Genomic DNA, 24216 nt, shown 5'->3' on the forward strand with positions numbered 1-24216 from the left:
AATCATCCTGGAATCGGTCTTCCATTCTCCACTATGTGTGTGTGTGTGTGTGTGTGTGTGTGTGTGCATATTGGGGATTTTCCTTATATCTTCAATAGGGTGTATTTAGCTATCTGGTTATATTTAGTTTTTTCCTGTGATGAGCATTTTTTCTTCATCAGTTGTGACCAGCTATACCAGGGCTACTTGTCTTCTGATAAGTCTATTGACTCTTAAGTAACTGAAGTATAAAAAGGAAATGATCATTTAGGAGCTCAGTTAATCAGAGTAAATTATGCAGATCTAGACCAGTGTGTCAGATTACCAAGGACATGCCTCTTTATGATCCATGAAAGGAAATAGTAACATATATTTCTCTTCAAAGTGCTCATATTTAAATTTGCTGTTTAAAATGTTAAATACTATGACAGGCACTACATACAAATCTTTATGACAGGCACTGTCATGGAAAATAGTCCTCAGGATGTGGTGGGTTTGGCAACTCTTGAAGTCGATGGGACTTCAAGGTGGCCTTTCCTTATAACCAATTCAACTTTATATAACATTGTTCTTTCTAATCTTGTACACCTTGGTATTATTTGAATAATATTTAAGCAATCAATTTTAAGAACAGCTTTTTGTATGTGCTTGGGTTTTTTTGGATTTAAATATTCAGAGGTCAAATTACATTTGCTTTCAAGAATGTGTTTGCCTTGGTATCCTGCAAAAAAGTCTTTACTTATGGAAATACATTCATAAAAATAAGTACACTGGCTAGAAAATGTGTCTCCCAAAGATTTCTATCAGATAATAGCCTGAAAATGTCGTGTGGTGCATTTTAATACTCACTTTTCTTTTTGTGGCCCTGGGTGCTTTAAGGAAAACTAAAAGAAGTGTTAACTGTGCATTTGTTAATCCAATTTATGGGAACTGGAGCAACCCAGAGAAAACAGAGGTAAGTGGTAATGAACTGTATTGTTTCAGAACGGGGAACAAGCCTGCACACGTGCACACATACACACACACACACACACACACACACACACACAGTGTTGTCTGGACATGTTCCCATATCATGGTTAAAAGATGTGTTTTCGTGGAATTATTTCTCCACTAAAGAGATGGGATGGGAAGGAGTTTCAGTCTCTCTAAATATGCAATGAGAATTTTCCATTTCAGGATGGTTTCAATCTGCTTGTAGAATCAGTTCACTGTTAAATGGCTTTGTGGTCACTGTTCATACCCAAATAGAGCTGACAAATCTGGAAAATATCAGTTTAACCCACAAAGAATTAGTCATCTACTCACAGTAACTCTTCATTGACTGTTCTTCATATTTTATTCCCAAACACAAAAGGGAGAATAGCGTTCTATGCTCTCTTTCAATTCAGGTGTGGGCTGTGAGGATCGTTACCTGATAACTTAGAAAGAGAAAGGAGAAAGTAAAGTGTGTTACATCTTTCTTGGCCTTTTTTTAGGGCTACTCCTTATCAGTGCAATATGAAGTAGGCTAGAGAGAAAATGGCAAGTATAATAAAATCTCTCTCGCCCCTTTCTTAAATAGGTAATATGAGCATCCATCTGGGTATAAAACAGGATTAGCCATAACACGTCACTTCTTCTGTGTGAAAGCTTCCTTACATCTGATTTTAGAAATATTGTATCAAATTCATTCTCTTGTGAAAGTGAGCACGTAGAAAACCAACTTTCATTTTCTCCTATTATTTTTTTAATGAAAATCCTCCATAAAACAGTTGTTACTGTTGCTGAAACCGAGTAGCAAAGGTTTCAGGTCAGGTGGTCTCTAGTGTTTTTGAGTGACGTGGTTGAAGTCTAACGCAACCCTTGACTTTTTTATTTCTGTTACCTGATAAGTTAAAAAGAGGAAAGGAGAAATTAAGGGCATTGCGTCTTCAATAATGATGTCATATACACTTTTAGTATTGTTTTGTTAGGAATGAAAGGAAGAAGTAAGATATTTCCCAGAACACAGCATTAATTTGGATGATTTGCCAAGTCAGCCAAGTCATAGAATAAAAATGAAAATGTAGCCCTACTTAATGGATAATAAACAAATGAATATTTAAGAAACAAAATGTAATACATCTTCTTGACAAAGTAGGAAGGTGTAATATAAACCTATTTTCATTTTTACTAAAGAAAAGAAAACTTAATCTTTAGTTTAGTTTAACTTTTAGTATCTGAAAGTTACAAATGATGTAAGGAATTAAAATGTGTTTTAAATTTGACATTTTTATATTTATCATTCCTCTTTCATGTTTTTTTCTTTCGATTAAGAATGGCTAAGGAAGAAATCCTGTCATAGCTCTAGACTTTTGTTGCTATTTTGATTTCTGTTATTTCAGAAACAAATGACTTCGTATTAGTTAAACTAAGTACACCTTCCCTGACATTGTAACAGAGAAATAGACTTCCCCGAAAATACTCTTCTGAACATTCTTAGAGAAAATTCTCATATTCTGATATAGAAATTGAGAGAATAGTATAATGAAAACCACAAACCCATCAGCCAACGTCCACAATTATCAACCCGTGCTCATTCTTGTTTCACCTCTACTGCCACCTATTTCCTTCACCCACAAGAACGGTGGTGATATTTTTTTAAATGGACTTAATTTTCTTTAGAGCAGTTTTAGGTTCAGGGCAGAACCTAAAACTTTCCATGTACTCCCTGCCCCCACCCATGCGTAGCCTCCCCCATTATCAACATCCACCACCAGAGGGGTAGATTTCTTACAATTGATGAACCTACACTGGTATGTCATTACCGCCCAGAGTCCATAGTTTACATTATGGCTCACTCCTGGTGTCAACCAGAGTGTTTTTAAGCAAATTCCAGATATCATTTAATTTTACCTGTATAGACTTCAGTTGTACAGGATAAGCACATAAAAAATATATAACCACAGTAACACGCTTAAACATTTAATAATAATTCCTTGACACAATCAAATATTCAATCAGTGTTCAACCTACCCCAATTGTCTCATAAGTAAGTAGGGGGTTTTGTACTTTGTTATTGTTGCTATATTTTTAAAATCATGATCCATATGAGGTATATGCATCCAAATTGGTAGGCATGTCTCTTAAATCTCTAAATCTCTAGGTTTCATTTTCTCTCTCTTATTTCCACCTTGCAGTTTATTTGTTGAAGAAATGAGGTTGTTTGTCCTATACAACTTTCCATGTTTTAGATTTTCTAATATATACTGCAAAATATAATTCTCTGAGCTGAAAGCTGTTGGTTGCTGTTTTTTAAAAATTTTTTGTTTTGTTTTGTTTAACTTAACTATACTCAAAACAGCAGACTTAGAGAAAGCAGCACCATAGAAAGAAGCAGTCAAGATCCTGGCCACTACACTCCCACATCCCACCAGAGGTGAGGATGAGGCAGTGACTCCTATGCCACTAGAGGACACTGGGCATACACCAAGACTAGGCCTGTGTCAGTGGTTCAGGCGGTGTGGACTGGAGGTGCTGAAGTAGGAGCTGGTGATGCTCTAGTTATTACTGCAATGAAAATCCATTAAAAATTCACCTCAATCTGCATGATCTGGAAAGAAGTCTCTTATTTTAACGCCTAAAATCATAACTTTTTTCAATGTGTTTTTCTTTAGAGTTCTATGTACTCCTTCTCAAATCCATTATATGACACAACATCAGGAAGCCTGGAGACTGAATCTAATCATCTCAAATAGTACCATCAAGATCAAGTATGCTTGGGACTTCCCTGGTGGTCCAGTGGTTAAGACTCTGAGCTTCCATTGCAGGGGGCGCTGGTTTGATCCCTGGTTGGGGAACCAAGATCCCACGTGCTGCATGGTTTGGCAAGAAAAACGAAAACCAACCAACCAGCCAACAAACAAAAAAGAGATCAAGTATGATCTTGTATTCCAGTCCGTGAAATCTGATAGAAACTCATGCAATAGTAAAAATAGGAGGGATTCAGAATACTACTCTAATTATTACATTTACAAATAAATTTTCTTATGGAATATATTGAATGTTTTCATGGAATCTCAATCAGAACCTTATCTTCATTATATATATGAATATTTTGATAAAATGTTCCACTTAAGTTTCTTGTTTTCCTTTCATTTTTTTAAAGGATGAATCAAATTGTTTCAGATCCTGAATATAAAGAAGTTTTAAAATGCTTACTTAGATGCCATTGACCTTAGAAACAAAGTTGAACTGACTTAGTATACAAACTAACTAGCAGGAATGGGTGGACAAATCATAGTAATCCTAACAACATAACCATGAGTAAAATTTATTTCTTCATTTTGGAAAAAATGTGATAAATTATCATCCTAAACTTCCTTTCATTCAAATAATCATTTAACATCTATCTTTACAAAGATATAAAAATATTGCTAAAATATATGTCAAGAAGCTTTGTTGTTCTGAACGTAATAGAGAGCCCAGAAATAAACCCACACACTTATGGTCAATTAATCAACAACAAAGGAAGCAAAAATATACAATGAAGAAAAGACATTCTCTTCAGTAAGTGGTTCTGGGAAAACTGGACAGCTACATGTAAAAGAATGGAGTTAGAACATTTTCTCACACCATCGAAAAAATAAACTCAAAATGGATTAAAGAACTAAATGTAAGACCTGAAACCATAAAACTTCTAGAAGAAAATGTAGGCAGAGCACTCTGCATAAACTGTAGCAATATTTTTTGGATCTATCTCCTAAGGCAAAAGGAACAAAAAGCAAAAGTAAACAAATGGGTCCTAATTAAACTTAACAACTTTTGCACAGCAAAGGAAACCAATCACACAATGAAAAGACAACTTACTGAATGGGAAAAAATATTTTCAAATGACATGACCAATAAGGGGTTAATATCCATATCCAAAATATATAAACATCTCGTACCACTCAATATCAAAAAAATAAATAACCCAATTAAAAAATGAGCAGAAGACCTGAATAGACATTTTTCCAAAGAAGATATACAGATGGCCAACAGGCACATGAAAGGATGCTCAACATCACTAATCATTAGAGAAATGCAAAGCAAAACCACAATGAGGTATCACCTCATGCGGGTCAGAATGACCATCATCAAAAAATCTACAAACAATAAATGCTGGAGAGGGTGTGGAGAAACAGGAGCGCTCTTGCATGTTTGTGGGAATGTAAATTGATACAGCCACTATGGAGAACAGTATGGAAGTTCCTTTAAAAAACTAAAAATAGAACTACCATATGACCCAGCAATACCACTACTGGGCATATACTCTGAGAAAACCATAATTCAAAAAGAGACATGTACACAATATTCATTGCAGCACTATTTGCAATAGCCAGGACTGGAAGCTACCTAAGTGTCCATCGACAGATGAATGGATAAAGAAGATGTGGCACATACATACAATGGAAAATTACTCAGCCATAAAAAGGAATGAAATTGAGTTATTTGTAATGAGGTGCATGGACCTAGAGTCTGTGATACAGAGTGAAGTAAGTCAGAAAGAGAAAAACAAGTACTGCATGCTAACACATATATATGGAATCTTAAAAAAAAAAAAAAAGGTTCTGATGAACCTAAGGGCAGGACAGGAATAAAGACTCAGACGTAGAGAATGGACTTGAGGACACAGGGAGGGGGTAGGGTAAGCTGGGACGAAGTGAGAGAGTAGCAGCATTGATATATATACACTACCAAATGTAAAATAGATAGCTAGTGGGAAGGGATATATGTATACATATAGCTGATTCACTTTGTTATACAACAGAAACTAACACAACACTGTAAAGCAATTATACTCCAATAAATTTGTTAAAAACTAAACAAATATAATCAAGATCTTTGCCTAACTTCTTAAAGAAGCAGTGAATTAAAATTCAGGTATGGTTTTAGTAAAGACCTCAAAGCTAATGCATGAAAAATGTAGAGAAGGTGCAAAAGAGATAATAAAAATGATTATCCAACTTAAATTGACTTGTTTCATAGGAATATTGAGGGAATTCATAACATATGTAACTCCTGATTGAGACTAATGACAGAAAATCTACAGAGCCTAAAAATTAAGATACTCTTAAAAGTGTTCAAAATTTTCTTCGGGAGCAAGTTAAATGTGCTCTAAAATATTTAAGTCAAATATATGTGAGGTCTTATAAATATATACGGCAATTCTATGAAACTAAAAGAATAAAATTGATTTTTCTTATCCAATAAGTAGAAGAGGTAGATGCTTATGTTGTTTGCATAATTTAATGTAAGATTTAGAAAAAATTTATTTTTATTTGCATATTTCTTCCTCTGAAAACTTTTTGATATAAGTCCAAATTTGCACCATTGTGATTTTTAAAATAGGCAAAGGAAGAAGAAAAATAGAGGAAGGGACAACAGGAAGTATACAGAGTCCACAAATTATATAACTCAGCTTTAAATCATAAAAACATCTCAGATTTCACAATGGACAGAGAATCTATTGAAAACAATTTTTTTTTTTTAAGCTGGTGGATGTCAGGAGAACAGATACTAATGAGTAGTGCTGACAGATTCTTAGGACTTTGAGTGCACAAATATTTAAGACAATATCTTATTGCTAACTGGATTCACGTGACCAACCTGCTCTTTCCCAAAATATACTTTAAGCATATTAATAACAATAGCAACATTAATAACAAGCTAATAAGTACTAATTATCTGCCAAATACTGTTCTAAGTAGTTTATGTGTTTTAACTCACATAGATGGAAATAATGTGCTGTATATTATGTTAGCCACATGTGGATATTTAATATGAAATTTAAATTAGCTAAAATTAAATAAAATTTTAAAGTGCATTTCTTTAGTTGTACTAGCCACATTCCAAGTGCTCAGTAACCACATGTGGCTTGTGGCCACTGTATTGCACAACACAGAGAACATTTCCATCATCACATAAAGTTTTCTCTGAGAGCACTGGCTTAGAACAATATTGCAATATTTTCCTGTGAATAGCACAGCAGTAATCTCTATAAATCTAATAAGCACTAAAAATATTTCCCAGTATGTATATTTTAACTAGAATCAGCCAAATTTTAGCATAGTAATGTTATAAATAAGACAAATCATGTTTAGCTATAAGCAAACTAGCAAACATATGTGATAAAGAAGCATATTTTAATAGTGCTTTCTTGGCATATAAATATAACATATCATTCTGTTATACCCATATCATCTTTGCCTACTTTTTTCTACATTTAGATGGCATTTTGAAAGAATTGTGTAAAAATTTGCTTTTCCCTTTTCATCTTCATGGCTGTCAATCATTTTTCACATTTATCACACCAAGAACTGAAGATTCATGACTCCTTTAAATAATAACCGCCTTGTATTTTGCATTTAAGGGCATGTACTTTAGGTAAACCAACTACTATATTCATGACAATGTCTTTCGCAATAAGTAGTCTTAAACTTTATTCTTAAAAATAAAAACCAGGGAACATCCATAAAAGGACTCTGAATTTTTTTCCAAAAAGCCTTTTAAAAAATAAGATTTCAAGTATATATTTCACTGTCTGAACAATGACAGCTTTGTGAGTCTTAGAAGTAGTTATTCTGCTTTTCTTTGTATCAACTTGCAGAATGCTTGGGATTTCTTTGCTATTGTATCTAGAAAATCAGTTCAAGGGTTAATGTCTAAAATAAGTAATCATCAAATTCAAGACCTTGCTCTTTAAATAATTAGAAGTGAAAAGACACCACTTTCTACAAGCACCCACTTTGTGAAATTTCAGTGAAACTGGTTGCATGCCATATCTTGAATTAAAGAACTCATTAACTATGAATCAAAGTATGCATGCAAATAAATAAAAGAATGAATGAATGACTATGATACTTAAAGATCCACTTAAAAATTCACACTGATACATGTCATTAAACATTCTGAGAGAGTAAAGAACACATTCTCTTCTCTAGAATGTGGAAGCAATAATAAAGAGCTTTTTATTCTTCTAATTTTTAAAATGTTTATTTATTTAGGCCTGGTTCTTGCCCCTTTCAAGACAACTTCCTCAGAGTTTTATAATATTTTCCCAGAGTTGTGTTACTAAGAAATCAGCTGAGGAAATTAGCATAATTATCTGCAGTCAGTATATAATTTGGGGCCAATAAAAGAAATGCCAGCATAAGAGATCAGGAATAAGAAACCTTGTTTCTCTATCAAGCTTTTTATTTTATTTTTTAAATAACAGACAATTAGTCTATCACTAACCATAAACTAATGGCTAAAGAAAAAAATTAGTCACTGTGGGATAACTATATTGTCATTAATTTGTTCAACAAATATCTGTAAAGAAATATTTACAGTGAAAGAAGTGAGACAAGGCAGTGAGACAGTGAGAGGAGAGGTAAGTAACAAACACTCTATATAATGTGGATTCATCCCATCTGGGACTTCTATCCTCCCCTCGATGCTGATCTCATAACTCTTCTCTACATTGTTAGCACCCAAGTTTCTTCAAATATCTAAGGTAAGAAATTAATAAAATAGAAAACATATAAAATGAAGTGGATCAATAAAACTGTGTTGTTTCTTTAAAAAGAGTAATAACCCCCTGATGAAACTTTGGGGAAATAAAGCATAAAATGAAAAAGCTCTTAGGAAACAAATCAAAGAAAAAAGATAATGTACAAATAGCAAATGTCAGAAATGGAAATGATAAAATCATTACAGATCCTAGAAATAAGAGGGTAATGACAGTATTGTAAAAAAAAGACAAAAGAACTTTACAACCAAAAATATAAAAATATCAAACTCTAGAGGAAATAAACAAATTCCTGGAAAATTACAAATTTCTAAAACAAACTTAAGAAATAGAAGACCTAAGTAATCCTATACCAGTTAAAGTAATTGATCCATACTTAATCTTCCTTCAGAAACTCTAGGTTCATAAGATTCACTAGCAAATATTATAATACTTTAAAAAAATAAATAGGGCTTCCCTGGTGGCGCAGTGGTTGAGAGTCCGCCTGCCGATGCAGGGGACGTGGGTTCGTGCCCCAGTCCAGGAAGATCCCACATGCCGTGGAGCGCCTGGGCCCGTGAGCCTTGGCCGCTGGGCCTGCGCGTCCAGAGCCTGTGCTCCGCAACGGGAGAGGCCACAACGGCGAGAGGCCCATGTACCGCAAAAAAAAAAAAAGTAAATAATGCCAGACATATAAACACTTCAAGAGAACAGGAAAAGAGATAATGCTTCCTAACACATTTTATGAGGATAGCAAAATTTCGATACAAGCTCTGACAAAGACATCACAATAAAGGAAAATTTTAGGTCAATGTTACTCATAAAAACAGATGTGAAGTACTAAATGTATATTTTTTATTATGAATATATTACTGTTTTCATATTTATTCCACAAATCTAAGTTTAACTTTAAAAATCAATCATTAACAGAATGAGAAAAAAAGCACATGATCATTTTAATATATGCATAAAAAGCATTTGGTCACTACAACATCTGTTCATAATAAAAATTACCTTAGAAGACTAAAAAGAATTTTCCTCATGTGATAAAAAGTGGCTACAAAAATACTCACAACTATACTTAATGGTGGAATGTTGATTTCAATTTGGTACTAGGAATGAGCCAAGAATGGCCACTAATACCACTTCTTTTAAAATATTTGAACTTTTTACTGGTGATCCTAGTGAGAAAATAAGACATAAAAAAAGAAAAAAATATATATGTAAGTATTGGAAAAGAAAAAATACATTGTCATTATAGATAGTATAACAAGTTTGTTAGATACAAGAATAATATATAATGCTCAATTGAATATATATCTTGAAGAAACATAAAACAAATTATTTTAAATGAAACTATCATAATAAATTTAAAATAAATACATTGGAATAATAAATCTTACAAAAGACATATATGGCCTAAAATATTGAGAGATATTAAAATAGGCCTATAAATAGATACAATATTTGATTTTTCCAAATTAATCTGTAAAGTCAATAAAATCCCCATCAAATTCCTGTCAGATGGTTAAGACCTGAGAAGCTGGCTCAAATTTATATGGAAATACAGTGGGCCAAATTTAGCCAGGAAACTCTGAAAGAATATGGTCTGAGGAGTTCTTTACTGTATATCATATACAAAGTTAGAATAATTAGTGCATTGTGGTGTTGGCATAAAGATAACCAAATTGACCAATGACACAGAATAGAGATCCCAGAAACAAATACTATATACGTGGGTACCTGACTTACCCATGTGGCATTGTGGAACAGTGCAAAAAGGAGGACATTTTCAATGATAAGCTCAAACTTCTGTTTCAATTTAGAAAAATAAGGGCAATCTGACTCCCACTATAAACTTTACATGAAAATCATCTCCAGGTGGATTTTCCTGTATATGTAAAGGTAAAAGGCACAACAATTAACCTCCCAGACTGACCTAGAATATAGAAAAATGTGATTATTATCTCCAAGAAGGGAAGGACTTCTTAACCAAAAAATTAACCATAATTAACAATCAATAAATTGGATGACATTATATTTAGAAACTTCTGCTCAACAAAATTGAGACAGTGAAGAATGAAACACAACGTGTGAGAAGTTATTTGCAACCTATAAGCCCAAAAAAGAACTTATATGTCTAATATGTTTTAAAACATTATAAATCAAAAAAAAAAAGAAAAATTGACAAGCCACTTGAATAGGAAATCTACAAAAGAAGATGAGTCAATAAACATATGAATAAATCCTTAACCTTATAAGTCATCAGGCAAATCCAAACTAAATGTGCCAGTAGGTAACACTAGATGTTAGGCTAATATATATTGCTATATGCAAGATAGAATGACTGAAATTTTAAAAGACTGACAATACCAAATGTTGCTGTTGTGGACTAAATATCTGTGCCCCTCTCCCGCAATTTAGTATGAGGTCATGAGTGTGGGGCCCTCATGGTGGGATTAGTGACTTTTTAAGACAAGAAACCTGAGAGCTTGCCGGCTGTCTCTCCTCCCTTAAAGCATACAAAGAAGAGATCATGTGAGCACGAAGTAAAATGGTGGCTGCCTACAAGCTAAGAGACGAGGCCTCAGAATGAAACCTGCCTTGCTGGAACCTTGATCTTGGTCTACTCAGATTTCAGAAATGTAAGAAATAAATCTTTATTGTTTAAGCCACCCAGTCTATGGTATTTCGTTATGACAGCCTGAGTTAACTAAGACAGTGTGCAAATACCAAGGATGCTGCCTGTACAAAGTATACAATGACAAGGAAATGAAGCAACTGAACCCTTCATACTTGCTGGGGATGGTGTAAATTTGTTTGTAATTATCTACTAAGGCTGAGCATATGCATACCCCATCACCCAGCAATTCACCCTCTTCAGGAATTGCATACATATGTGAATCCAATAAATATATGCATGCAATAAAATGTGCAATCAACAAAATTGCATACATATGTGCATTAAGAAATGATGATTCTTGCATTATTTGTAATAGGGAAAATTCCAAATATCTGTCCATTTATATACATATATTAAATAAAGTGTAGCCTATTAATAAGCTAGAAAAATATATAACAATGAAAGTGAACAAACTATAGGTATTTGCAACAACAGTGATGAATCACACAAGCATAATGTTGAGTAAAATAGGGTAGATGCAAAAATATCATACATATTAGGAACAGTATTTAGGTGTGAAATCCAGAAGGTAAAACCGCAAAAGAAAACATGAAAGAAGATATGCAATATTGGCAATGCCCTACTCTTTTTGACTTAGGTGCTGTAACACAAGTATGATCTTTGTGATAATTCATGAACTATGCATTTTTAAATGTTTTTGAGATATAATTCATATACCATAAAATTTACTATTTTAAATCGTAAAATTCAAAGGTCTTTAGTATATTCAACTACTATGCATTCATCATCGTTCACTAATTCCAGAATATTTCTATCACCACCCCCTCAAAATAAATTGTATGCTTTTTAGCAGTCATTCCCAATTCCCAGCTCCTCAAATCCCCTGGCAGTCACTTATCTACTTTCAGTCTCTGCAGATTTGACCTGGATACTTAATAGAAATGGAATCATACAATATGTGACTTTTTTATGTCAGACTTCTTTCACGTAGAATAATGTTTTCAAGATTATCCATCATGTAGCATGTATAAGTACTTCATTACTTTTCATTTTTGAATTATATTCCATTGAATGGATATACCACATTTTTAAAATCTATTCCTCAATTGATGGACATCAGGATTGTTTCCACTTTTTGGCTTTTCTGAGTAGAACTGCTGTGAACATTCATGGACAAGTTTTTATGTGAACATATGATTTCAGCTCTCTTTTGTATATACCAAAGAGTGAAATTGTGGATCATAAATTAACTCTATGTTTACTTTTTCAGGTACAGCCAAACTGTTTTCTATAATTGCTGCATCATTTTACACTTCTACCAGCAATGTTTAGGGTCCCAGTATCTCCACATTTTCACAAAGATTTGTTATTGTCCATATATTTTTTATAGCTACCCTAGTTTTTATGAAGAGGTATCTTATGGTTTTGATTTGGCTTTCCTTAATAACTAATAATGTTGGGCATCTTTTTATGTGCTTACTGGCCATTGTATATCTTCTTTTTTCTTTTTTCTCCCCTGGTTGTTTGTGACCTAGGTGAAATAAGTCAGAGAAAGACAAATACTGTATGATCTCACTTATATGTGGAATCTAAAAACAAAATAAAACAAAACAAAAATGAACTTATAGATACAGAGAACAGTTTGATGGTTTCCAGAGGCTGGGGTGGGAGGTAGGGGAAATAGGTAAAAGTGGTCAAAAGGCACAAACTTCCAGTTATAAGTAAGTTCTGAGGATATAATGTACAGCATGGTGAGTATAGTTAATAACACTGTATTGCATATTTGAAAGGTGCTAAGAGAGTAGATCTTAAAAGTTCTCATCACAAGAAAAAAACCTAACTATATGTGGTGACAGATGCTAACTAAACTTATTGTGGTTAACATTTCACAGTATACACATACAGCAAATCATTATGTAATACACTTTAATACAATGTCTTATGTCAATTATATTTTAATAAAAGTGTAAAAAAATATAATTATTATAAAAAAGTAATTTGTATTAGTGAATTTGAAAACCTGGATAAAATTAATAATTTTCTAGGGAAATGCCAATTATAAAAATTGATTCAAGAGATCACAAATAGCAAAGAAAAATATAATTTTGACTCATGTTAGTTATAAAAATTGATACCAAAGTCCTGGATTAAATTTTACCAACTCTCAGGCAGGCTAATTGATTTTTTTCTGATGGGAATTAGTCTATTAAGCAATATCCCTGTGTCTTGCTTAAGTTAGTCAGGGTAAGTTTCTGTTGCTAACAACTAAAGAAAACCAACTGAAGCATAAATTGGGGCTTGCCTTAGTCAGCTTGAGCTGCTGTAACAAAAAATATTTTAGACTGGGTGGCTTAAACAACAAAAATTTATTTCTTACAGTTCTAGAGTCTGGGAAGTCCAAGATCAATGCCAGCAATATAGGTTTCATTCTGAGGTCTCTTCTCTTGGATTATAGGCAGCTGCCTTTTGTGTGCTCACACAACCTCTTCCTTGTGTTAGGGCAGAGACAAGGAGAAATAAACTCTCCTTGTGCCTCTTCTTTTCCAGGCATTAATCCTATCATGAGGCCCCACCCTCATGGCCTCATCTTAACCTAATTACTTTCGCAAAGCCTTATCTCCAAATACCATCACATTATGGTTAGTGCTTTGACATGTGAATTTTGGAGAAGACAAACTTTCAGTCCATAACAGTGCTGTTACGTGGGACCCGCAATGGTTTTTGTTACATTTTTCATAGATCATAGGTGTGTGAAACATATTAAGAATTGGCTGAGAAAATAATAGAATAAGAATGTAAAGTTCAGGTCTTAATTTAGACAGTGACCTGTGATTGCAGAGCAAGAATGGATTTCTAGTAATTCCTTCATTCCTTTTTACAGATACATTCTGTATATTGTCCATTATTAGGGATTAATCATATCAATGAAAAGTTGTTTTAATAAAAATATCATTAAAGTAATATAAAAATATTATTTTTATAGATTTTATAGATTTTTTATAGATTTTCAGAAAGCATTCTGTGATATGAGATCAGACTGTAAGAGCAGGATGGTTAACTTTTAGAAACTTCAGTTTTAGAAACTTTTAAAAATAGAAAGTTAATTAACACTGAGTGAAATTTTTGAAATTCTTTAAAATAAGTCATGAAGAATCACAAAAAATATTTATTTGCCAAATTTTTTGTAGATTTGATCTAGTAGAACACAAGTCCTCTTAACTTTGCCAAATTGTATTTGTTCCCAATGAACACAATTCCACTTAACTCTGACTTTCCTAATAAACATTTCATGTTGAAGATTAGGAAATATATTATTACTCAGAAATCAATTTACACGGCCTTACTTTTATTTTAGATATAAATATTTTAAGTACTGAATTGTATTAAACTTGGAAACAAGATAAATAAAATAAAGGTCTCAATATTATTCATTATTAATCTTCATATGGCAACAATTTTCAAGAAGTGGAGGGTATTTAGTGCTAAATTAAAGCAGACTTATGATAGAACTCGACATTATAATGGCATTAGTATCAAGGATGATAATAATTTATGTGTGTCCACAATTTAGTAATGATTTCCCAGTGTACTAAGTAGGAAATGTATTCATTTAAATGAGATTAATTCTGTCCAGGTAGGTAAGTAGCATACTCAGGCCCATGAATAATTCTATCCTGTGTCTGTACATAAGTATTACATTGTATGGAGAGAAAGGAAACGTCCTCACGTCCAGACAACATGCAATTCAATAGGGAGATTTGCAATGATGGAGCAAACAAACTATTGATGCAAGTTAGGCTCTTAAGAATGATGTAGAGATAGAGGTAGATGTAGATAGCTATAGATACAAATACAGATGGGTGTATATAGATGTGTGTGTGTGTGTATATATATATATATATATATATAGAGAGAGAGAGAGAGAGAGAGAGAGAGAGAGGTCATATCATTCTGGTTTGTGTCAAATCATAAGATTGAGGCCTTAATCCTTTCTTTTGCTACCTTCTCTACTTTATCCAAGTCTAAGACAACTTTTCCATGGCCATCATGGAAAGAAGTCACCTCTCCACACCTGCCCAGCTGAGCCAAGACAGGGAGTGTTTCTTGTGGTCAAATTCTTAGTGACCTCCTCTAAGGTCACTAAGGTCCTCTAAGGTCCTCTAAGGTGGTGACCTCCTCTCTGTCTGCACAGTTCTTGGGTTCAGGGGGCTCTGTTCCTCAAGAAAACCCACTGCAACAGACTGAAGGCAGATCTTCCCCTCCGTGTAAAAAACATTAGGGAACTTACAGAGAAGCTATAAACTTAAAATCGGTTGACTTACATTTTTAATAATGTGCGTATCAGAAAATTTATGGGTTTTATGTAGTGCCTATAAAACTATAAAAATTCCCCTAGTTTTAAGTAAATTTTTACATCTTTCTACAAAACGAATCCCCTGGGAAATATTTATTAGAAAAAGACTTTGGAATTTCACTTTTTGAAGTACATTCCATGAAGTACAGCATAATCAGACATATTATATTGTAAAATTAAGTAGAGTAAAATATTGAACGTTACCAATTAAAATTATAAATGTTAGCAGGAGAAAATGGTGCGAAGTATCCAGTGCCCTAAGTATAAAGACAAGACAAATTATGCCTGTGCCAGGTAGGATTTTCATGATCTAGAGATTTCTGGAAACGAATTTCAAGACTCTCAAGAGTGCTAGACATTTTGCTCTATTAGGATACCTTTTTGGCAGATACCCATTTGCAGCTCCCTGAAGCATTTGCATTTCTCCATACTTAAGGTGCTTGCCAGATATAAATATGAAAATAGATCATTTCTAATTCAAAGGAGTGCCAGTTCCATGCTTGGCATTATACATTCCAATGCTTGGTCATTTAGCATTGCCACCGCAATTAAAACCAATTCTTTGAAACTGGATTACTCATTTGATGTGCCTTACATTAACCGCAGCACCACCTACCATACTGAAAATACACGTCCAAAAGAGAGAGGATATCTTTCCCAGGAAAGCCTGCCTCAGAATGATTATTTCTAGCTGATGTTACAGAAAAAGCTTCGACAATAGGCACGTATCAATTCCGCACAATTCAGCTTGTCCTTCTATGATTGATGTATAATGGTTACTATTGTAGCCGTTCCAAACACTCTTGTTCCTCTTCGTCACTCTCTATCATACCATGACTTGAAAGACAATGAGCATGATGCTGCTTTTGAAAAGCTTTGATCTACTGCAGCATCTAGAAGCAGAACTGAAATAAAAGAAAGGGGGATGGGAATTTCAGAAAACTAGCCCAGTGGCTGCTCGTTCTGATGCAGAGCATAAACCATTAGCAACCCAAATATTAGAATGAATATAGTTCAATTAATGCAAGAAAACGGCCAGTGCTTGATGTGTTTCTGTCAATCATATTACAGCAATAACTATAATTTGGAAGTTGAAAAAATAGGAAGGCTTATATTAGGATTAAAAGCTTAAGTTTTTGTTTTGTTTTGTTTTGTTGGACTGGAATGTGTTTTATGGCAACTGAAAATACAAATATTCTATTTTCCCTATGCTTTTGGATCCAAAATATCAGCATAAATGAAAATGAAGTAAAACGTATTAGGAACAAATAAACAATGTTATTTCCAATAAAAGCTCTACATTTAAAATTCCTCTTATTGCCTTGGGCTCTTCACACTGTCTGGTATATTTTGAAACATGATACCCTGGAAGGTGATTTTATAATGCAAGTTTATTATTTTTCCTACCATGGTAAGGAATAGAAAGTGGAACATTTCATCTTATTGCTTGTTGCTTAGAATAAAATACTTTTAAACTTCCACTACTGTGTTCCATAGTGCTGAAAGTATATATAGAACAAAATATTGTCTACCTTGTCCTTGTCTTTACTATATTAATCCCAGTTATTTTATATTTGTATTTGTAAAGAGAAAAAAGATAAAGTTTACTGACTTTAGGATTAAACACTTAAAATATATTTGTTCTTTCAATTTATAGCAAATGCTTTATAAAAAGAGAGTATCAGTCTTCATTAATTAAAAAGATTTTTTTAAAGTATAGCACTATTTATTCTAGAGATTTCCTGTATTATATAGGTAAATTATTATATTATTTTTGTGATCACTGTAGAGTTTAGAATATGTATGTCAACCTTGAAATATAATATCATGTATAGTGTAGGAACCCTACAATAGTATTTATTCTTTCATTCCTTCCCTCTTAATCCTATATGCTGTTTTTGTCATAATTTTTACATCTATATATGTCAAAACTACACAATGCACTGTTAATTCTTCTGCATTATCTTTTAAAGCAACTAAAATTATGAAAAAAACTACTGTAAATTACAATTATTTTTACCCTTTCCACTCCACTATTTCTCTAGGTAGGTATCAATTTCCATCCGATATCATATTTCTCTGTCTAAATAACTTTCTATAACATTCCTTTTAACACAGGCCTGATGGTCATAAGTTCTCTCAGCTTTTGATTCCCTGAAAAAGTCTCTATTTTGCATTCACTTTTAAAACGATATTTTTGCTGAGTATCAAAGTCTGTGTTGAGAGATTTTTCTATCATTACTTTGAAGAAGAGTGAAGAAGATGCCATTCCATATTCTTCTAGGCTGTATAGAGTGGTGACATTATTGTCTTTGTTCCTCTCTGTGTAATGTATTTTTTTATTTGTTTTTTCTGTTTGCTTTCCAGATTTTTCCTTTTTTTTTTTTTTTACATCTTTATTGGAGTATAATTGCTTTACAATGGTGTGTTAGTTTCTACTTTATAACAAAGTGAATCAGTTATACATATACATATGTTCCCATATCTCTTCCCTCTTGAGTCTCCCTCCCTCCCACCCTCCCTATGCCACCCCTCTAGGTGGTCACAAAGCAACGAGCTGATCTCCCTGTGCGATGTGGCTGCTTCCAACTAGCTATCTATTTTACGTTTGGTAGTGTATATATGTCCATGCTACCCTCTCACTGTGTCACAGCTTACCCTTCCCCCTCCCCATATCTTCAAGTCCATTCTCTAGTAGGTCTGTGTCTTTATTCCTGTCTTACCCTTAGGTTCTTCATGACATTTTTTTCTTAAATTCCATATATATGTGTTAGCATATGGTATTTATCTTTCTCTTTGTGACTTACTTCACTCTGTATGACAGACTCTAGGTCCATCCACCTCACTACAAATAACTCAGTTTCATTTCTTTTTATGGCTGAGTAATATTCCATTGTATATATGTGCCACATCTTCTTTATCCATTCAGCCAATGATGGACACTTAGGTTGTTTCCATCTCCTGGCTATTGTAAATAGAGCTGCAATGAATATTTTGGTACATGACTCTTTTTGAATTATGGTTTTCTCAGGGTATATGCCTGGTAGTGGGATAGCTGGGTCATATGGTAGTTCCATTTGTAGTTTTTTAAGAAACTTCCATACTGATCTCCATAGTGGCTGTACCAATTCACATTCCCACCAGCAGTGCAAGAGTGTTCCCTTTTCTTCACACCCTCTCCAGCATTTATTGTTTCTAGATTTTTTGATGGTAGCCATTCTGACTGGTGTGAGATGATATCTCATTGTAGTTTTGATTTGCATTTCTCTAATGATTAATGATGCTGAGCATTCTTTCATGTGTTTGTTGGCAGTCTGTATATCTTCTTTGGAGAAATGTCTATTTAGGTCTTCTGCCCATTTTTGGATTGGGTTGTTTTTTTTTTTGTTATTGAGCTGCATGAGCTGCTTGTAAATTTTGGAGATTAATCCTTTGTCAGTTGCTTCATTTGCAAATACTTTCTCCCATTCTGAGGGTTCTCTTTTGGTCTTGTTTATGGTTTCCTTTGCTGTGAAAAAGCTTTGAAGTTTCATTAGGTCCCATTTATTATTTTTGATTTTATTTCCATTTCTCTAGGAGGTAGGACAAAAAGGATCTTGCTATGATTTATGTCACAGAGTGTTCTGCCTATGTTTTCCTCTAAGAGTTTGATAGTTTCTGGCCTTACATTTAAGTCTTTAATCCATTTTGAGTTTGTTTTTGTATATGGTGTTAGGAAGTGTTCTAATTTCATTCTTTTACATGTACCTGTCCAGTTTTCCCAGCACCACTTATTGAAGAGGCTGTCCTTTCTCCACTGTACATTCCTGCCTCCTTTACCAAATATAAGGTGACCATATGTGCATGGGATTATCTCTGGGCTTTCTATCTTGTTACATTGATCTATCTTTCTGTTTTCGTGCCAGTACCATACTGTCTTGATTACTGTAGCTTTGTAGTATGGTCTGAAGTTAGGGAGCCTTTTTCCTCCAGCTCCATTTTTCGTTCTCAAGATTGCTTTGGCTATTCGGGGTCTTTTGTGTTTCCATACAAATTGTGAAATTTTTTTGTTCTAGTTCTGTGAAAAATACCAGTGGTAGTTTGACAGGGATTGCATTGAATCTGTAGATTGCTTTGGGTAGGAGAGTCATTTTCACAATGTTGATTCTTCCAATCCAAGAACATGGTATATCTCTCCACCTATTTGTATCATTAATTTCTTTCATCAGTGTCTTATAATTTTCTGCATACAGGTCTCTTGTCTCCTTAGGTAGGTTTATTCCTAGATATTTTATTCTTTTTGTTGCAATGGTAAATGGGAGTGTTTCCTTGATTTCACTTTCAGATTTTTCATCATTAGTGTATAGGAATGCCAGAGATTTCTGTGCATTAATTTTGTATCCTGCTACTTTACCAAATTCATTGATTAGCTCTAGTAGTTTTCTGGTAGCATCTTTAGGATTCTCTATGTACAGTATCATGTCATCTGCAAACAGTGACAGCTTTACTTCTTCTTTTCTGATTTGGATTCCTTTTATTTCTTTTTCTTCTCTGACTGCTGTGGCTAAAACTTCCAAAACTATGTTGAATAAGAGTGGTGAGAGTGGGCAACCTTGTCTTGTTCCTGATCTTAGTGGAAATGGTTTCAGTTTTTCACCATTGAGGACAATGTTGGCTGTGGGTTTGTCATATACGGCCGTTATTATGTTGAGGAAAGTTCCCTCTATGCCTACTTTCTGCAGGGTTTTTACCATAAGTGGGTGTTGAATTTTGTCAAAAGCTTTCTCTGCATTTATTGAGATGATCATATGATTTTTCTCCTTCAATTTGTTAATATGGTCTATCACGTTGATTGATTTGTGTATATTGAAGAATCCTTGCATTCCTGGAATAAACCCCACTTGATCATGGTGTATGATCCTTTTAATGTGCTGTTGGATTCTGCTTACTAGTATTTTGTTGAAGATTTTTGCATCTATGTTCATCAGTGATATTGGCCTGTAGTTTTTTTTCTTTGTGACATCCTTGTCTGGTTTTGGTATCAGGGTGATGCTGGCCTCGTAGAATGAGTTTGGGAGTGTTCTTCCCTCTGCTATATTTTGGAAGAGTTTGAGAAGGATAGGTGTTAGCTCTTCTCTAAATGTTTGATAGAATTCGCCTGTGAAGCCATCTGGTCCTGGACTTTTGTTTGTTGGAAGATTTTTAATCACAGTTTCAATTTCAGTGCTTGTGATTGGTCCTTTCATATTTTCTATTTCTTCCTGATTCAGTCTTGGCAGTTTGTGCATTTCGAAGAATTTGTCCATTTCTTCCAGGTTGTCCATTTGATTGGCATAGAGTTGCTTGTAGTAATCTCTCATGATCTTTTGTATTTCTGCAGTGTCAGTTGTTACTTCTCCTTTTTCATTTCTAATCCTATTGATTTGAGTCTTCTCCCTTTTTTTCTTGATGAGTCTGGCTAATGGTTTATCAATTTTGTTTATTTTCTCAGAGAACCAGCTTTTAGTTTTATTGATCTTTGCTATCGTTTCCTTCATTTCTTTTTCATTTATTTCTGATCTGATCTTTATGATTTCTTTCCTTCTGCTAACTTTGGGGGGTTTTTTGTTCTTATTTCTCTAATTGCTTTAGGTGCAAGGTTAGGTTGTTTTTTCGAGATGTTTCCTGTTTCTTAAGGTAGGATTGTATTGCTATAAACTTCCTTCTTAGAACTGCTTTTGCTGCATCCCATAGATTTTGGGTCGTCGTGTCTCAATTGTCATTTGTTTTTAGGTATTTTTTGATTTCCTCTTTGATTTCTTCAGGATCACTTCGTTCCTGTAATTGATATCTAATCTCATAACGTTGTGGTCAGAAAAGATACTTGATACAATTTCAATTTTCTTAAATTTACCAAGGCTTGATTTGTGACCCAAGATATGATCTATCCTGGAGAATGTTCCATGAGCACTTGAGAAAAATGTGTATTCTGTTGTTTTTGGATGGAATATCCTATAAATATCAATTAAGTCCATCTTGTTTAATGTATCATTTAAAGCTTGTGTTTCCTTATTTATTTTCATTTTGGATGATCTGTCCATTGGTGAAAGTGGGGTGTTAAACTCCCCTACTATGAATGTGTTACTGTCGATTTCCCCTTTTATGGCTCTTAGTATTTGCCTTATGTATTGAGGTGCTCCTATGTTGGGTACATAAATATTTACAATTGTTATATCTTCTTCTTGGATTGATCCCTTGATCATTATGTTGTGTCCTTCTTTGTCTCCTCTAATAGTCTTTATTTTAAAGTCTATTTTGTCTGATACAAGAATTGCTACTCCAGCTTTCTTTTGGTTTCCATTTCCATGGAATATCTTTTTCCATCCCCTTACTTTCAGTCTGTATGTGTCTCTAGGTCTGAAGTGGACAGCATATATATGGGTCTTGTTTTTGTATCCATTCAGCCAGTCTGTGTCTTTTGGTGGGAGCATTTAATCCATTTACATTTAAGGTAATTATCGATATGTATGTTCCTATTACCATTTTCTTAATGGTTTTGGGTTTGTTATTGTAGGTCTTTCCCTTCTCTTGTGTTTCTTGCCTAGAGAAGTTCCTTTAGCATTTGTTGTAAAGCTGGTTTGGTGGTGCTGAACTCTCTCAGCTTTTGCTTGTCTGTAAAGGTTTTAATTTCTCCATCAAATCTGAATGAGATCCTTCCTGGGTAGAGTAATCCTGGTTGTAGGTTTTTCTCCTTCATCACTTTATATATGTCCTGCCACTCCCTTCTGGCTTGCAGAGTTTCTGCTGAAAGATCAGCTGTTAACCTTATGGGGATTCCTTTGTGTGTTATTTGTTGTTTTTCCTTTGCTGCTTTTAATATGTTTTCTTTGTATTTAATTTTTGACAGTTTGATTAATATGTGTTATGGCATGTTTCTCCTTGGATTTATCCTGTATGGGACTCTCTGTGTTTCCTGGAGTTGATTAACTATTTACTTTCCCATATTAGGGAAGTTTTCAACTATAATCTCTTCAAATATTTTCTCAATCCCTTTTTTTTTCTCTTCTTCTTCTGGAACCCCTATAATTCGAATGTTGGTGCATTTAATGTTGTCCCAGAGGTCTCTGAGACTGTCCTCAGTTCTTTTCATTCTTTTTTCTTTATTCTGCTCTGCAGTAGTTATTTCCACTATTTTATCTTCCAGGTCACTTATCCGTTCTTCTGCCTCAGTTATTCTGCTATTGATCCCATCTAGAGTATTTTAAATTTCATCTATTGTGTTGCTCATTGTTGTTTGTTTCATCTTTAGTTCTTCTAGGTCCTTGTTTGTTGCATTTTGTCTATTCTATTTCCAAGATTTTGGATCATCTTTACTATCATTATTCTGAATTCTTTTTCAGGTAGACTGCCTATTTCCTCTTCGTTTGTTAGGTCTGGTTGGTTTTTATCTTGCTCCTTCATCTTCTGTGTGTTTTTCTGTCTTCTCATTTTGCTTATCTTACTGTGTTTGGGGTCTCCTTTTTGCAGGCTGCTGGTTCGTAGTTCCCATTGTTTTTGGTGTCTGTCCCAGTGGCTAAAATTGGTTCAGTGGGTTGTGTAGGCTTCCTGGTGGAGTGGACTAGTGCCTGTGTTCTGGTGGATGAGGCTGGATCTTGTCTTTCTGGTGGGCAGGTCCACGTCTGGTGGTGTGTTTTGGGGTGTTTGTGGACTTATTATGATTTTAGGCAGCCTCTCCTCTAATGGGTGGTGTTGTGTTGCTGCCTTGCTAGTTGTTTGGCATAGGATGTCCAGCACTGTAGCTTGCTGGTCGTTGAGTGAAGCTGGGTGCTGGTGTTGAGACGTAGATCTCTGGGAGATTTTCACCGTTTGATATTATGTGGAGCTGGGAGGTCTCCTGTGGACCAGTCTCCTGAAGTTGGCTCTCCCACCTCAGAGGCACAGCACTGACTCCTGCCTGCAGCACCAAGAGCCTTTCATCCACACGGCTCAGAATAAAAGGGAGAAAAAGTGGAAAGAAAGAAAGCAGAAAGAAAGAAAGAAGGAAGGAAGGAAGGAAGGAAAGAAAGAAAGAAGATAAAAGAAAGTAAGATAAAATAAAATAAAGCTATTAAAATAAAAAATAATTATTAAGTAAAAACAATTTTTTTAAGAAAAAAACAAAACAAAAAAACAGATGGATAGAACCCTAGGACAAATGGTGAAAGCAAAGCTATACGGACAAAATGTCACACAGAAGCATACACATATACACTCACAAAAAGAGGAAAAGGGGAAGAAATCATAAATCTTGCTCTCAAAGTCCACCTCCTCATTTAGGATGATTCATTGTCTATTCATGTATTGCACAGATGCAGGGTACATCAAGTTGAATGTGGAACTTTAATCCGCTGCTTCTGAGGCTGCTGGGAGAGATTTCCCTTTCTCTTCTTTGTTCGCACAGCTCCCGCGGCTTAGCTTTGGTTTTGGCCCCGCCTCTGCCTGTAGGTCGCCCGGAGGTCGTCTGTTCTTCGCTCACACAGGACGGGGTTAAAGGAGCAGCTGCTTAGAGGACTCTGGCTCACTCAGGCCGGGGGGATGGAGGGGTGCGGATGCGGGGCGAGCCTGCAGCGGCAGAGGCCAGCAGGACATTACACCAGCCTGTGGCAGTCTCCCGGGGAAGTTGTCCCTGGATCCCAGGACCCTGGCAGTGGCGGGCTGCACAGGCTCCCCGGTAGGGGGGTGTGGATAGTGACCTGTGCTCACACACTAGCTTCTTGGTGGCGGCAGCAGCAGCCTTAGCGTCTCATG

General features: G+C 34.6%; 1 protein-coding gene across 1 annotated transcript in view; it reads left to right on the forward strand.

The window, feature by feature from the left end:
* Positions 1-3698, forward strand: part of MALRD1 (MAM and LDL receptor class A domain containing 1) — a 598156-nt gene extending 594458 nt beyond the window's left edge. The window contains exons 40-41 of the mRNA XM_065871795.1: positions 859-934; positions 3618-3698. Of these exons, the coding sequence (XP_065727867.1) occupies positions 859-934; positions 3618-3698 (157 nt within the window). The remainder of the gene's footprint in view (positions 1-858; positions 935-3617) is intronic.
* Positions 3699-24216: the final 20518 nt, after the last annotated feature.

The sequence above is a fragment of the Phocoena phocoena genome, chromosome 2 (assembly GCF_963924675.1).
Source record: "Phocoena phocoena chromosome 2, mPhoPho1.1, whole genome shotgun sequence".
Lineage (NCBI taxonomy): Eukaryota > Metazoa > Chordata > Mammalia > Artiodactyla > Phocoenidae > Phocoena > Phocoena phocoena.